This window comes from Phaethon aethereus (genome assembly GCF_964289735.1).
Source record: "Phaethon aethereus genome assembly, chromosome: 10".
NCBI lineage: Eukaryota > Metazoa > Chordata > Aves > Phaethontiformes > Phaethontidae > Phaethon > Phaethon aethereus.
This window is the reverse complement of record NC_138586.1, coordinates 3,251,515-3,268,123: the sequence shown is the minus strand read 5'-3', so window position 1 is coordinate 3,268,123 and position 16,609 is coordinate 3,251,515. Positions and strand designations below refer to the sequence as shown.

At 43.0% G+C, this 16,609-nt stretch overlaps 2 protein-coding genes across 2 annotated transcripts; one reads left to right on the top strand and one right to left on the bottom strand.

Annotated features, from left to right (window-relative positions):
- Positions 1-1,785: 1,785 nt before the first annotated feature.
- COX7B (cytochrome c oxidase subunit 7B) lies at positions 1,786-4,152 on the bottom strand. The gene is made up of 3 exons (XM_082004308.1): positions 4,069-4,152; positions 2,532-2,656; positions 1,786-1,994 (listed from the first exon to the last, which is right to left on the bottom strand). The coding sequence occupies exons 1-3, from the start codon at positions 4,103-4,105 to the stop codon at positions 1,920-1,922; spliced, it is 237 nt and encodes a 78-aa protein (XP_081860434.1). The 5' UTR covers positions 4,106-4,152; the 3' UTR covers positions 1,786-1,919.
- A 1,195-nt stretch (positions 4,153-5,347) lies between these two features.
- On the top strand, positions 5,348-16,174 carry MAGT1 (magnesium transporter 1; the record flags this gene model as incomplete). Its single annotated transcript, XM_082004284.1, has 9 exons — positions 5,348-5,458; positions 6,638-6,807; positions 7,657-7,774; positions 9,081-9,221; positions 9,720-9,860; positions 10,187-10,276; positions 13,038-13,101; positions 15,097-15,171; positions 15,639-16,174. The coding sequence occupies 9 exons, from the start codon at positions 5,348-5,350 to the stop codon at positions 15,824-15,826; spliced, it is 1,098 nt and encodes a 365-aa protein (XP_081860410.1). The 3' UTR covers positions 15,827-16,174.
- Between the last annotated feature and the right edge of the window lie 435 nt (positions 16,175-16,609).

The following is a 16,609-nucleotide window of genomic DNA, read 5'->3' as shown; positions in this document are numbered from 1 at the left end:
ACTTACTGGACACCACGAAGCGAGGAGATCTCCACCGCGGGTGCCCACTGGCAAGCCCAGCCCGTGACACCTCCGTTCCGTTCCCCGGTCGGTCCTGCTCAGCCCGCCGGCACCGGCCGCACCCCAGAGGAACCACAGGAGACTGGGTGTGACCTCCTCGGGTCAGGGGCTACCTGGCACTGGGGAGAAAACGCGCAGAGAGAAGCGGCTAGGCAGGAAATGCCGTCTCGGATCCAGAGCCCTCGTTAGGTCGGTCCGTTTCCGAAACGCCGAGTCACCGCCGCGCCCACTCGCCGCTCGCGCCCCCGGAGCCCGCGCGGACTCCCCCGGGATGGGGCACTCGCCGCGGCTCGCCTCGGAGCGGGGGGCACGCCGCACCGCGCCTCCGCGAAGCGGCAGACCCCGAGGCGCGGGGAGAGCCACGGCCGAGCCCGAGCCGCTCTCTTAGGGCGGGCCGGCCCGCTCCCGCGCCACGCCTCGGGCCGGGGCGCGGCGGGACCTCCCCTCCCCCGCCGCGGCGGGGACACGTAGCGCAGCTCGCCGCCGGGGAGCGCCGGGCAAGCCCCCTCCCCGCAGCCACCGGCGGGCCGGCCCCCCGCTCCTCCCGCCAGCCCGGGACGCTGTGACAACGGCGGCGGCACCGGGCAGGGCAGCCCCGAGGGAACTGCGTATCGGCTCCGCCTGCCCCGCGATCGAGGGGGAAGAAGGGAGCCCCCCCCCGCCGCCTCGAGGGGAGGGGGACTCCAAAAACAGGCCGTACCGAGGCTGACCGGCGCCCAGGGCCGCACTCACCGGTGGCTCCGGGCGGCGCCGACGGCCGCTCGCCGGCCCGGGGTCGCGCCTGGCACTTTGCCCCGCGCAACCGCGCCGCCGGGCGCGCGCGTTCACGTGACCAGAGGGCGCCTGTCTCCTCCCGCCCGCTCACGTGACATGACCGGGGCGGGCGGTACCTCTTCCCGCCATCACGTGTCCTGCGGCACCGCCCCGCCCCGCCGCTGAGGACCCCCGCCCACCACCGCGTTACGCTACAGCAGGCGGGAAGCGGTAACCCGGCGCTTCAGTCGCCGCCGCTCAAAGCGTAGCAGAGCCAACCCGCGTCCGAAGAGGTCCGGGCCTAGACCCTGCACCGAGCCGCAGGTCAAACGAGCGCTTTCACTTAGCCCCGGGACAAGGTAATTAAAATCTCGGAGGGGAGTAAAGGCAGCCATTTCGTACATCTCTGCTGTATCAAAAAGCAGGTTATTTGCCTTTCTCCGGGATTCAAACCGACTCGGAGGTTTACAGAGTCTGCACTCACCCCTAATCTATTTCCTAACAAGTTTTGATGGCGCCAGAACTCATCAGAAAAGCCACGTTTCTCTGGTGGATAGCAGTGCCGGGGCATTGCCTGCTTCTGCTGGGCATCTCTTGACTCGAAAACTTAAGTTCTTCACAACTCTCAAGGGCCTCAGAGGGAAACGGCTTATTTGCAGAGCGATTCAAGACATAAAAACACTTGTGGAAAAAAATGGGATCTCAACAGAAAATTGAAACTTGGTCATTAGATGCAGAGCAGAAGTCAGAGGTGAAGTGAACTCTGCAGTGGGAATGCACGTGAGGTTTGTTTAAGCATACACATCTCGCTAAACGGACAACTGCAGTGCTCTGGCTTTGTCCATTATCCATGACTGTCCTTTACAGGAATAACTGGGACTACCTAAAACATGATTTAATTATTTTGAGTTTTTACACTATTTCTTGTACTCAGCAGACACGGAGCATACATGAAACCCAGAAGAGCCAGACGGGTTTCTAGGTATGTTTATTAGATGAGGAATGCCACTATACAAGTGGTAATTGAGGAACAAATGCCATTACACAATCATTTATTTTTTTGTTTTCAGTGAAAGTTTAGACCAGTTCATTATAAGCAAAAGCTGTTACTCCCTCCATTCTTTTGGAGTGATTCTGCCAACAGGTGACAAGCCCCACTGAATTCCAGCTTGTGTAAACACCTGTAGGAGGATAAAAATCAAGATTAACAACTGTGAAATCAAAGAAACTTTCTGAATGAGAGCTATTTCTATTGTTTTCAGTTTAGATTTCTGGTATTAGAACATGACATTCATCTTTTACTAAAGCAGGTGGAATATATTTCTATTGAATAATATTTAAATACTTCCCATCTTCTATCTAGCTTTAGAACAAAGAATCTGGAATGTAAAACCTCATCACCATACTGTTGTTTTCATCTATGAATTTTTCTGCTAAACCCTCTACCTGTATAGCTTAAAAATCCCAACTAAAATAGAGAACATTTGTGTTTCTACAACATTTTAAAATCAAGCAATAGACTGACATAAAAATTTGTGTAACAACTCAAAATACAAACTAACAACTTTCATCTCTATCACATTACTATTCACTTGTATGAAAAGATCCTAAATTCTGACCACCCAAGCTATTTCAAACAAGTAAGCCCTTGCGAAACTTTAATAGTTTGCAAGTTTACAGCTACAGTCACAAGAGTGGTGAAAAAATGGATGACTTACGTATCCCCAGACAGCAGTAAAAACTGCAGCTCCGCCAAGGAGTACCAGGTTTCCATATTTATCATGGAAGTCAGGCTCATATTTGCGATGAGCTTGTCTTACTGTAGTATGCTGAATGCCACGGGCTAATGAATGTTAAATAGAAGTACAGAAGTCAACTAGAATATACATTCAAACCATTCACAATCTTCATCTCCCACCAACAGAGGCAAGCATAAGCACGAGAAGACTTTAAGAAAAGCTGAAAAAAAATTACTCTTTTGGACTTAGAGCTTTGGAATGATTCCAAAACACAGGATAAACAAAAGCCTTGCATTTTGTGTCAACTCTCCCAATTTCTCTCTAGAAAGTTTTTCCTGAAGCCTAATGCCAGCAAGAAAACCCTGTAAGTTACCTCTTTCATTAGTATGTTTTCTTTGGGCCCTCAGTGTGGAATTTCAAGCACATTTTTAAGTATTACTATTTCTGTAATAAAATATTTTGTTTAGTACTTAAAAGTTTCAGGTTTCTACATGTAAGTATCAATATTGACATTATGTGTATCTAACACAACCATTTTCAGGATGAAGCTCACAATCAAATTAAGGGGTTGAAGATAAGGAGTAACACCCTTCTCGTTCCTTCAAGATTTTTCAAGGGAGGGGAGGGAGGTGACGAAGGAAGTGGAAATAACCGTGGGCCTTTGCACGAGGTAAATAATAGAGAACAAAATACAGGAGGGTATCTTCAGATGACAGACTGTATGATGTACATTATAAACGTACACTATAATAGGTACACTAAGTAAGGATGAGACATCAGCTTCAAAACACAGATTGTTTAGCAGTTGCCTACAAAGCATTTGCTGAGGCAGTGATCTGTGCATAAAGATAGATGTTACAAAACATAATCTTTTTGTTTTGGGTCATTGGTTTACATTTACCCAAACACAACTAGAGAAGATGATGGCAATATCCTGCTGCTACCATACATTACATTACTGTGTAATGCTACTACATCCCTAGCATGCTCTGTGAGGCTGCACAAGTTGTTTTGTTTTTTTTTAAGCTTGAATATCCTACTGAGAGAAACATTGCTAAGCACGTTTATTTTAGGTGCACGCACCTCGGGCTAAGCACATCATGAACCAGGACCAGGTTAAGCACTGGGGAGTCTATCACTGACGAGGTAACTTTACTCTTGAGTTTAAGGGCTGGTCATTAAGTACACTTTGCCACCTCAGGTTACAAGACCTGGATGTGCATTTAGTTACTGTGAAGGAGGAAAAGCACCGGGGAAGGGAACCCAAGGTCAGCTCAAGTAAAAACTAGGAGGTAAAAGAAATAAAGAAAAAAAAAAGCAGCAGACGAAGGACGACGAGAGGGCCGCCCGCAGCCCCTCGGGTGCCCTCACCACACGCCCCCGGGGGCGAAGGGAGCTCAGGGACAGTCCTCACAGGGAAGGCAAGAAAGCGGGGGGAGACCCCTGACGAAACCGCCTACTCCCAAGACACACCCCCAGCACTTCTACACTCCGCAGAGCCTCCTCCTTTGCTTACCGGTGAGGTTCAGAGCAGCCCTAGCCACCGGGAACATGCTGACAAGCGCTGTACGGCCCTACCGCCGGCGGGACGCTGGTACCCTTGGCGAGCGGTGAAAAACAAAATGGTGGCGCCGGAAGTGGCAGATGCGCCGCGCCGCTGAGCGGAGCCCTGTGGGTAACGCAGCGCGCAGTGGTGGAGGAAAAGGCTGAGCGGGAGCGGGGGAAGCTCCGCAGCCGGGAGAGAGGCAGCGGGGCTTCTCTCCCGTTTACAGCCTCGGGAGCGTTCTTCGCGGAAGGCTGGGGGGCACCGGGAGGCAGACGCGGCCGTCGGGAAAGCGGCAAGACCTTCCCGGCAGCAGCTGTAGCTGCAGTGTCAGGATGGCCGAGTGGTCTAAGGCGCCAGACTCAAGGCGTTCCGCGCCTTCCCGTGGCGGGTTGGGTATTCTGGTCTCCGTATGGAGGCGTGGGTTCGAATCCCACTTCTGACACCACTTTTTCCCCCACCCCCTCCGTGTGAATTTAAATTCATAAAAAGCCCGAAAAGCTAAAGCCAGAGTTTTTAGTGCAAATAAAAATTGAAGCAAAGCCCGCGGTGACAGAAATACTTTCCGTAGTGTACACGTCCTCGAATAGAGAAATAAAAAACGAAGCACGAGTAAAACCCCGTTTTTCTGTGGCGACTACGCTTGAGAGCCCATAACGTGCTACACACCGGCTGAGGATTCCCCCAGTGCGTTTACAACAATCTTTCTAACACACGACCCAGCAATATACGTGCATGTGTGAAATTAAGCAAGCCTACACCTTTGACGGCCTATCGATTAAGTTCCTTGGAGCTTTATTCTAGGTTCCTTTTTTGATTTCTTGGGGCTTACCGACGTGACGCCTGGCCCCCCGCCGCGGTGCCGCCCCCCCGGAGCCCCGACTACACCGCGGCTGTGCAGCAGTTTGCAATGTTTGAAGAGCCGCAGGCACTGAGGAGAGCCCGGGTGTACCCTCAAGGTGCGGGGCTGCTGCAGCACCCGCCCGAAGGCGGGCAGCGAGTACATCCCGCCAACCTGCCGCCATTTCTCAGTGGTCCCAGCCCGCCTCAGCGCGGCATGGCCCGGCCCGCCCCTCCCTCACAGCTCCACCAATCGAACGGCTCCAGCTTGCCTCGCTCCTATGGGCTAGCGGCAGCCCTTGCTGGAGGGACGTTCAACGAATCGCAGGCCGGCGGCGCGGCGCGGGCCGGCGCCACCGCCAATAGGAAGTGCATGGGCGGGGCTGCGCTGCCGGCGGGTCGGTGCCCGCCAATGGGCGCGAGGCGGCAGAGCGGGGCGGTCATGGCGGCGTTGCCGGTCCTGGCGCTGCTGTTGCTGCTGGCCTGGGGCGGGCCGCGCGCCGCGGGGCAGAAGCGGAAGGAGGTGAGGTGCTGCCGGAGCCCCGCCAGGCTGCCCGCGGCCGCCGCTCTGCCCGGGGCCGGGCCGGGTTCCCGAGGGCGCCGGCCTGCGCTGAGGCCGTACAGCGCCGAGTACCAGGGGGGTTGAGGGCGGGGCGGGGCGGGGCTCGGCAGGCCGCGCACTGGGCGACTTGGCCCCACCCTGGGTCACCCGCAGGCCTCCCCGGCCGGAGACTCGACCGTCCTCGGCGGCACCGGCCGGGCCCTAAGGGGAAGCCCGCGGGCACCCCTGGGGGCCGAGCGGAGCAGCTGTCTTGTTAGGCCCGTACAACTCTGACTTTTCGTTTGCTTTCGGGTGTGTTTAATTCCAGGTTCTTGTGGAAAGCACTGTAAGGGTGTCGTCTTCCTGCTGCCTGGGGTTTGGAGGGGGTGTGTGTGTGGACTTTGGTTGTAATCATAAAGTTGTCACTTGTTTCCACACACTTGGCTCCTAGGTTTTGAAAAAATCCCTCTGTATATACTTGTGTCGATTGTAAGTCAAAGAATAGTTGATTATTTACCCTGAAGTATTTATCTGAAGAAGGGTGTTAATAAGGAGAATTAAGTTTATGATAAATGTAACATTTGGGGATTTGTCGACTTATTTAATACTTCTTTGTATAATGTTATAGAATTGGTTGTTATAGAATCTCATTTTTAAAGAAGAACTTAGTGTTGAGCATTCCCGAGGTCTCCAAATATGTACTGAATCAAGTTTTTTCCAGCAATACTGAAAATCAGATGTTGCGCTCGCTTTCATAGTGCTTCCATCTCTAGCGTTGATTCCACTTGCACCACATCTTGAAATCTTCTGAAACAGAGCATGATGCTTAGTATCACATAAATACTGAAGGACTGATTTGGGGCCAGTCTGTACAACTGAAACAAATTTTACAGCTATAACTTGAGAAAGTACTAGTGAGCTGCCAGTCTTTATGAGCGTGTGTAATATGAAGCGCTTTAAGCGTGTATAATGCTAAGTGGTTAAAGTGAACGGATAATGTTAACATGACTGTCAAAAGGATCTGTGAATGCCTTCAAGAATCTCAAGTATCACATCATGTGGTTGGTGTTCTTAGGAAATACATCAGGTCTCAAAACCTGCAAGATTCTAGTATGAGACTAGGAGGGAAAAAACCAAGTGTTTCTCTGACTTTATTTTCAGATGGTGTTATCAGAAAAAGTGAACCAGTTAATGGAGTGGGCTAGTAAAAGATCTGTTATTCGAATGAATGGAGACAAATTTCGACGCCTCGTGAAGGCACCGCCCAGAAATTACTCGGTGATTGTGATGTTCACTGCTCTTCAGCCTCACAGACAGTGTGTTGTGTGCAAGTATGGGCTTACTTTAGTCCTAAATTAAAATTTGAAAGTCATCATATGCTTTGTAGGAAATTAAATTTAAGAATAGGATAAAACTTTCATGTCTGTGGGAGGAATATGCTAGGGCACATTACAGTAGGATTATCTTTGAAATTGTGTGGGAACATATGTGTGATATGCATGTGAGAAAACAACCTAGCGTTTAATTAATCTGCCTCCTAAAATAATTACTGCTTTGCAGAGACAATATTTGCACTGATATGCTTCTAGAGAAAGATAGGGTGAAAACTCAACTTTCCTCGTATGAGCTGCTGAAGAAAAGTTTGTAGCATTAGTGATGGCCATGCAGTCTAAAAGTTGCTGTTAATTAATATGTTGATTGTCACTTATTTATTTCCAATTATAGTGTGCTGGATCCTTAACCATATTATGGCTTTCAGATGTTAAACTGGAGGTGGCAGAAGTCTGTAAAGATGATTTTTATACCTAGTTAGCTGAAATTAATTGGTTTCCCATCCTCTGACATGGAAAAGAGGGCACACCTATACTCGTTTTGGTGCTCTGAGGACTAGCAAATCATGAGCTGCTGGGTTCTGTTTCAAACTTCAGTTAGAAATTACCACTGCTTGTGTTCATGGACTCAATAAAATTTGCCCTTGCATTTAAAAAACCAGCAGTGCCAAGTGCTTCACTTGATTGTTAGATGAGTGTCTGGCCTTAAACTTCTTCTTTACTAGACAATTCATGTAGGGGTGTGTGGGATGCACTCATTAATGGGGTGGCTGGCTATAGTTTGGCTGTTTTGTGACTTGTGTACTGGACAAACATACGATACAGCATCACACTTGGTGTGTTTTACAGGCAAGCTGATGAGGAATACCAGATTCTGGCAAACTCCTGGCGATATTCCAGTGCATTTACCAATAAGATTTTTTTTGCTATGGTAGATTTTGATGAAGGCTCAGATGTTTTTCAGATGGTAATGTCATTCTTTTTCTCTTCTAACATTAGTTTTAACTGAGGTTTTGGAGACTGAGAGCAAGAATGTAAGAAAGTGTACAAAATAATGTGTCACAATGATGAAAGAAATAATTGAAAAGTTAAAAGCTGCCACTATCAGAAGAAATGAGAAGAGTGGAGGGCAGTAGTTGGCAGTAATATTAACAGAACTGACAAATCTGGAATAGGCATGCGGAGTGTCTCTTATAATAACTTCAATGTAATTTTTAATGGAATTCCTCTATGATACACAGAGAGGCAAGATAGAAAGCATCAATGTCGTTAGGAACAGCTAGTACAATTTTTAGATTACTAGAGAATGATAGATTAGGCTTTCAGTATTGGTTAACTTATTTCTTTTCAAGTGCCCAGTCATTTTGCTCCTCTATTAACGTAATGTAACCATCTTTTTAAAATGTATGAGAACGTGCTATATATGCTTGCAATTGTAGATCACATTACTAGTTCATTATAGTTTTGCAAATCTTAACACTTTTTTTTTTAAGGGATATTAATCTCTATTTAAAAGATACACAATTTAGGCAATGATATTTTATTAAATGGAAGGCTTTGGCCGGAGAAGTGGAGAGGGATATCTTTTATTATTCTGGGAAAATTTTCCCATAGTGTTACATCAAAAATTCATTCTTCAAGCTATGGCCATTATAGATTATTATATGTGTTTCTATTTTGCAGATTTCTGTCCCAAAAGTAGTATTTAGAGAAGAAACGTATACAAAAAACCTGAAATGCTATGGGAAAAACAGTATTAGGAAAAGATAGAACTGCATTTTGTAAACAACTGCTTTTATTTACCTATTATAATCTCCTCCTAACTGATCTGAATCTTTTGAATTGGTAGCTATAGGTCTGAGTACTAATAAAGAAATGTCAATCACTTGAGAAAGCTTGCTCAGTTGTGTTTAAATAAAAACAAAAAAAGCCTATGCAGAGGTAACAATTTTTTTTCCAAGAGATCCAGAACAACTAGTGGCAGAGCTAAAAAATTTTTGTTTCTCAATACTAGAGGGAGAAAACAGCACTGAACACAAAAGGGAAACTGCAGGAGTATATTGATTACTTTTATGAAATAAAGAAATGCCAGCTACTGTGTGCTGTCTTTAGTATGTATTTTTTTTAAGTCATTGTCAATGAAATCTATTTATTGAATAGTTACTTTTCCTGGATGATTTAGTGATGATGTTGCAAGATACAAATGGAATAGAATTGTGTTACTAAATGGACCTTTCATAGTGATGTATCTTCTATCAATTTTCTAAATACAGCTAAACATGAATTCTGCTCCAACCTTCATTAATTTTCCTGCTAAAGGGAAGCCTAAAAGGGGTGACACGTACGAGCTTCAGGTGCGTGGCTTTGCAGCTGAACAGCTTGCTCGTTGGGTGGCCGACAGAACTGATGTCAATGTAAGTACAGACAGACTTTCCCCATCACCACCTCTGCAGCACTGCTTTATTATGCAATTCCAGCTATGAACTATGTCAGTTGTGGTCTGTGGCTGACTATTTACTCTCAGATACTCTAAATAGTTCTTGTCTACAAAATCTAGTTTGGGGACATGACTACATCTTTAAGTTTCCTTAAATTCTGTATTCTAATGTTTTATGTGATTCTGTATTTGGTAAGATGGTAAAACTCGTCTCCTTCCTTCTTTTTCTTCTGTTCCTATGGAAGAAAAGCAGTCTTTAAATTCTCAGGTAGGGTAAAGGTGTGTAAAGCTGAAGTTACAGTAATGGGGGAAGAAGCATTACTTACTTCCCTAGTCAAATTTATTACACAGAAAATTTTTGTGTTGCATTGACGTTTTTTTCCCCACTCTGCTATATTGTGGGTTTTGCTAGCAGGAGTGCAAATATAATGTATAATGCCATTGAGGGAAAATTATTTAAATACCCTCTGTTTAGATTCGTGTGATAAGGCCACCGAACTATGCTGGACCATTGATGTTAGGGCTGCTGCTGGCTGTCATTGGAGGCCTCGTATATTTGCGTGGAAGCAATCTGGATTTTCTGTATAACAAAACCGGCTGGGCCTTTGCTGCTTTGGTAAGTATAACTCTCGTCTGCCTATTGTCAGGAGTTTTGTAGCAATTCAAGTCTCTTAAAGCTTTTGTAGTTAAAGATGCTTAAACCTGGTAGAGGAAAATGAGGTGCATTTAGTTTTAGTTCTTGGTAGTCTGATTATTTGATCTCGGTCTTTTCAGGTCTGTTAATGCTTGATTAGATGCCTTTTATACAAATGATAGGTAGGACAATGCCTAGCTTAAGACTCTATTCCAAACCAGTATGTTTTGGTATGGGATGAAAAGAAATTGAGTTTTTTTTTTAAAAAAAAAATCCTTATTAAATGGTGCTGCTTCTTTCCTTTTCAGTGTTTTGTGTTAGCAATGACATCAGGCCAGATGTGGAACCACATCAGAGGCCCACCCTATGCTCATAAGAATCCCCATACAGGACAAGTGGTAAGACTTTGCTTTGTTTTCTTTTCTGCATTTCTGTTGTATTTCTACAGAATAAGGCTGATACTAAAAGTGGCAAGTCAGAATGCAAATTCTATTCTTGGCTTCTTTCTTTGTTTACTAAATCAGTGAGGCTAACCTCTCCTGCAATGAGCAAGGCAAATTAGAGAGCTGCTGACTAGTTCAGAGAGGATCTGTCTTCTCTTAAAATATGCCCGTAAAAAAGGGGGCTTGTTTTGTTTGAAATAGGAGGGTTAGAGCTCCAGTCAAGATTTAGATTTTCTTCCAATGAGCTTTATCCTTTTCTTGACTCAAATAGAAGAACAACTCTGTTTGCAAACTCATACTTTACTACTAAGAAATGACATAATATTAATCCAAAACTAAGTGCTCTGTTGTGTAATCGCTGTGTAATAACATCGACCCTTACCTAGAATACCATTTTGATAGGAAAGTCATTCCTACGGTCTTTTGATCAATGGTTCATTAAATGAATGGTGGTGTTAGTTCTGTGATGCTCTAAGAGTAAGGACAAACATTGCTTAGGGGTTTTTTAGGTGCATTGTTTTCTGTGCTCAGTAATAAGCTTCTAAGGGCTAGAAGAAGAAATGCAGTTCTTAATCAGATGAGAAATACTAATTTACTATCTAGCAGGATGTTCAGTTTCTTGTTAGAAACTGCTTAAAGTGCTTTCCATGCAATAAAGCATTAGACAGAAGCCATACGGATGGTACTCTGCTGGAAACGGGACATACTGTTCGAAAGTGTTACCTTGGAGTTTATTTTTATTGTGTTAATACCCAGAGAGTTCAAGGTCTTTTTGTATGCGGAAACTTTGATTATTCTAGTAATCACAGAATGCTAAGAAGATACTAAAATAATGTTTTAGGGTACAGAGGATAGCATACTGAGTAACCAAAACTATTTGCTAACAACTTATTTGGATGAGGGTTTCCCCTTGCTTCAGAACCTAAAGTAAGAATTTCTTCCATCGCTCTGTTGTTCCCTATCTCTCCAAAATGTAGAAGTAAAAAAAAGCATAACGATGATGCTTTTTTGCTTGGGTTCTGAGGGTAGATTATTTTAAATTACCTCATTTCTTCTATTTCTCTGACCTCCTGTGTGTTTTTTAGGCATTCTTATTCATTTTCATGTTCTCTTTTCAGCGTTTATTTACCAGTGACATTTGCTTTCCTCTGTCTTGTACATATATTGTATCTCTAGTGATGAACAGACATGATAGTTCTAAATTGCTAACAGCAACATAAAGGTGTTTATGTTTGGCCTTATATGTTAAACAGTCCTATTGCTGAGCCTGGCAATTTCATGTTTAACCTGGTCTTTTTAGCTCATAGCCCCATCTAATGACTCCCATATAAAAACACCTTTCTTCAAGATTCTTGAGGTAAATTAAGGTGTAGTGACCTTACACTTATGAAATCTCATTCTTGGGGAAAAAAATAGTTTTTAACATGACTTGAAATACGCTGCTCTATACGTAATGTAGAATGAGGTACACTGTAAAAGTAGTTACAGTATACTGAGAACATTACATCTCTCAAGGTGCTTACACTTCGCATATTGGCTTTTCTCATGTATTTTACTTGGAAGGGAATTAATTTGGTGAAATGTCCTTTCATGCCAGGTTAGGTGGGTCAGGCCCTCTGTATTCTTCCATAAAAATTGGATCTGCTTATTGAACTTTTTTTTTTCTTGTGCTTAGGTATAGCATTACAACCATAGTGATGTAGAGCTTCCCATAAGGGATTAAAAAATGGTATTATTTCATAAATTTCAGACTTTTTGTTAACCCAGTTGGTTAGTAAACTATTAATGTAAATAAAACTTACAACTTACTAAGTGGAAGTTCTCATATTTTAAATGTTTCCTTGAAAGTGCTTCACAGAATCACAGAATCATTAAGATTAGAAAAGACCTTGAAGATTGTCAAGTCCCACCATCAACCCAACACCACCATGCCTACTAAACCATATCCTGAAGTGCCACATCTCCACGTTTTTTGAATACTTCCAGTGATAGTGACTCCACCACCTCCCTGGACAGCCTATTCCACTGTTTGATCACTCTCCTAGTAAAGAAATTTTTCATAATATCTAGTCTAAACCTCCCCTGGTGCAACTTGAGGCCGTTTCCTCTCGTTCTATTGTTAGTTACTTGGGAGAAGAGACCAACACCCACCTCCCCAGAACCCTTCCTTCAATTTCTTTTGTTTACATCATTCCTAAGCCTTTTTGAGGCTGAAGAACAAAGCTTCAATGATAGTAGCAGTGATGTTCTTTTTCCTGGTGTGCCCTGAAGGAGCTTTCAAATGCTTGGTTCTGGGGCCAGGTGTGAGTAGGGTTCACATGCAGATTGAAGATGCTGTCCCTAGGGTGGGAAGCCATGTACCTAACCTAAGAATCTAAGTCAGGGACTGGATCAGACTTGGATCACAGTGGGTGCAGGAGGGCATAATTAAGGTATTTTGCCCTGCTGAACAGGGGACCTGGGCTGCGGAGGTTGTAGCTGCACTTGTACTTACTATAATTTGAGTGGTACTTTGGGCTGATTGCGCATGATAATAGAAGGAGGATATTTGATGCTGACACAAATCAATGGTCAACAGAGAAAACTGCTTGTGCTCCAGCTTCTCTCTCCTGAAAGAAACAGTGCAAAACCCCGTTCCAAGCTCTATAGCTGTTGTTAATCATGTCAAAGATGACTCCAGGCTTTTCTAAATTCAATTACTCTTTTTCTCTTACAGAACTATATCCATGGAAGCAGCCAAGCCCAATTTGTGGCAGAAACACACATTGTTCTTCTGTTCAGTATCCTTCCTACTGGGAAGCATGTGGTTGGTGACGATTTTTCTGTTAGCTGATGTTGCTGCCTTTTCTATGAGAGTGCTTTGTCAAGGCTCATAACTGTCAGCTAACACTGATGCAGAAGCTTGTAGAGCCTTTCTCTGTTGACAGCTATGCCTTTCCTATGCCAGTGATCTCTAAGTCCAATAGAAAAATGTTTTCTGCTTTCTCAGCACCTTCTTCCTTGCTTAATGTCTGAAATGAATACACTGTTAAAGATGTGGATCTGTGTGGAGTCATAAGATTCTTCAGGATAGTCCTTGTTCCTCTGTGGTGTCTCATCTTTTCAGTCTCACTTAGCTGAATCCCTTCCTCCATTACTGATCTTTTTTCTTTTATTTCTTTGTTTACCTTCTTTACTTTTAATCTTACCGCTCGTTCATGCTAACGATTCAAGAATTTCCACGCCAGTATTATGCCATCAGGAAAGGCAAGTGGAAACTTGCAGGTTGAAAGCTTTTGCCTTTCTCATTTGTATAAAAATGTTTCTTTGCAGTCATAAGAATGCTCCAAAATTCAGTGTTCTTATCTTCTGTTCCCACAGGTATGTTTTTGATCCATCATCTGTAACTTGAGTCATCTCTGACTCAAGCTTTTCTTCCTTGTCTTGTCACCTGTGTCAGCCTGTGCATTCTTTTATTCAGGATTTTTTAATTTTAGTTAATATTATCTTTTTTCTTGCAACTTCTGTCCCAAATTGTTTACATTTTATAATACACAGGATAGTGGATGTACCATAGGCACATAATTTCAAAACTTCAGGCAAAGTACCTCTCCTCGTCACTGCTTGACAATGATTAACAACTCTCTTCTGTTGTAACAGTAGTATTCTTCAACAGAGTGACTTCTGCTAATTTCTCCCTTTTCTCTTGTTTTATCTATTCAAATTCAGCAAGTGATGCATTGGGTTTTTTGTAATAAAATAATATAAAGTAAGCAATTGATGTTGAAATATGCTAGTGTTAAAAGAACCTTACTCTCTCTGTGTATTCATTATCAAAGATTTTTTTTAGACTTAAAACATCCATTTGGAGGGGGACTTCTGATCTTTTTCTAATTATTACTGTACTTTTAATGCACTCAGTCAAATTCAACCTAGAAACTTTTTGTTGATGTTTATTTGTGTTACTGCTATCCATCACATTACGGACCCAATCTACCAGTTGCTGGAGACATTTAAAATGGTAGAAGTTGGCAAGGTTCCTGTAGGTTGAAGTAACTTTTTTCTTGTGCTGAAGGTAGACCACATCTGAAATGGAAAGGTGTCTTAATGGTCCCGTTGCAGTCAATGATAGGTATTTCTCATTTCAGGAGGAGAATTGGGACTGAACTTCTATAGTGAAATGGAATAAAATCTTTGGGAATTCTGTCTTTTGTTCCACTGGATCCACTATTTTGCTTTGCCGGCATTCATTCTTTGCAAATGTCTGGCCTTTTAAGTTCTCTGTGCTTCCTTAATTTTACAAGCTTTATGTTTTTTTTAATTGAAGAATTAGAAAAGACTGAAATATTGCTACTTGAAAGGTACCCTGTTAAATTAAATATTGCATGCATTTTATTCATTCTGTTAGCTGAGTAAAATGCAGGAGTTGAACTCCTTTTGGGATTTTTCCAGTGGAGTAGAACAGTAGTAGGAGGGGACTGAGCTCTCTGGGATGGAATGCTATTTCATTACAAGCTGAGATAATAAATGCATGTTTTTAATTGTGTGTCAAGACCTCTACCTTCCAATTCATATTTTAAACTTAAAAAGTCAAGCATTACAAGCTGACTTTATGAATGCCTTTCAGTTGCTTTTTTCTCCCTGTAGTTGCTTGTTTGACTGGGAAGTCTTTAATTTTTCCACTGAGTTTTAATGCCCCAGGTATGGTTTGGGAGCTAAATTTACGAGAGTAGGCATGACTGTATTATATTGAGTCTATTGTATTTTGTTGATTTAGCCTTAAACAGTGTTCATAGATGGTGGTGTTACTTTAGGAATGGTACTCCTCCATGAAGCTGCTACGTCTGACATGGATGTGGGAAAAAGAAAAAGTAAGTACTAATACTTTTCTCTCTTAAGAGAAGGCATATTGACTAAAGATTTGCGATATGCTATATAATAGAAATGCTTTTGCACTGTGGATTTTTGTACATTTCCCACTCCTAAGTAGAAGTGAATCATTGGTTTTTTCGGCAGTATTTGGAATTGCTTAGCAAACTGCAAGGTAAACTCGAAGCACCTTTGGAAGATGGGGAGGTACAAAGATGCTTTGCAGCATTTTGCTAGTAAGGGACAGAAGAAGGGACTTACTTTCTCTTAAAGTATTGGTATAAAATTGATTTACAGTAGGAATTTGGAAGAAAATTGGTATTAATTCAGTTCTTCTCCATGATTCTAATGCAGGTCTCATCTGACCAAATCTGTAAATATTACAGGCTGCTTTTGAAAAACCCAGTCACTGTGGTGTTTTCAGGGCCTGCTGTCACATTAAGAGAATCTTATTCTGCATCTCTTGCAGTTATGTGTATTGCTGGTATTGGCTTGGTGGTGGTGTTCTTCAGCTGGTTGCTGTCTGTCTTCAGATCAAAATACCATGGCTACCCATACAGGTACGTTTCTTCTGCTGCTTCAGTCATTGTTTTCCTGTGCATTGCAATACAGCTACACCACCATCGACTTTTTTTGAAGGAAGTAGGTAAACACTAATGAGGACTTAAAGGTTGAGAGTAGATGTTTGGGTTTGTTTTTTCTTTTTTAATCTGGACTGTATGCTTAGGAGTGAATCTGGTCCTGCTGACTGATATTTCCTTGTCTGGTAATACCAATATAAACGAGGAATAGAGAAATAAGCAAATGGCCTATTTTCTGAAATGTAATTTGTGGGAAATACTTTTTTAAAAATGCTCCACTTGCTTCTCAAAGAGTGTCAATACTGGCCGATATAATCACCAGAAATAACGGTATTTGGGGGATATCACGATTTTTCAGTCTAGCTAAAGGAAAGATTGTGGTACTCTCCTTTTCAGGCCGTTACATGTTCTGAAATATTTCTATTTTCATAGTGATATCTCAGCCAATTTATACTGAAAGTAAGTTTGGGGAGGGTGTCCTACTTTTCCTCCATATTTATACATCTTGATTAATAATCCTTGTTTGTGAGAACAAGGAGGATGTCTGCTTTAAAGCTGCATACATTTTTGGTATTGCTTCTGTAAAATGTCTAACACTATTAATAGACTTACCTATACCAATCATATATATGTAATCTTGTGTGGTTTTTACTAGGTTTTATGCATTTTGAAGGAACGAATACACATTGAGGGACCAGCTTCTAATCATCTCAGCTTCTTCAAAGAGTTTAATTTGTCTGGAAGGCTAATCTCATAGGCAAATATTACCACCTTTCTATGAGAAGTCAGTTCTTATTTAAAAATATATGAATAATAAAACTTGTTATTTCATGAAGATTTTTCTCAAGACCCAAAGAGA

Coding starts and splice junctions, on each gene's coding strand:
- COX7B (XM_082004308.1), bottom strand. CDS start 4,105: ATGTTCCCGGTGGCTAGGGCTGCTCTGAACCTCACCG. Junction 2,657..4,068: donor GGCTGCTCTGAACCTCACCG/GTAAGCAAAGGA, acceptor AACATTCATTAG/CCCGTGGCATTCAGCATACT. Junction 1,995..2,531: donor TTACTGCTGTCTGGGGATAC/GTAAGTCATCCA, acceptor ATCCTCCTACAG/GTGTTTACACAAGCTGGAAT.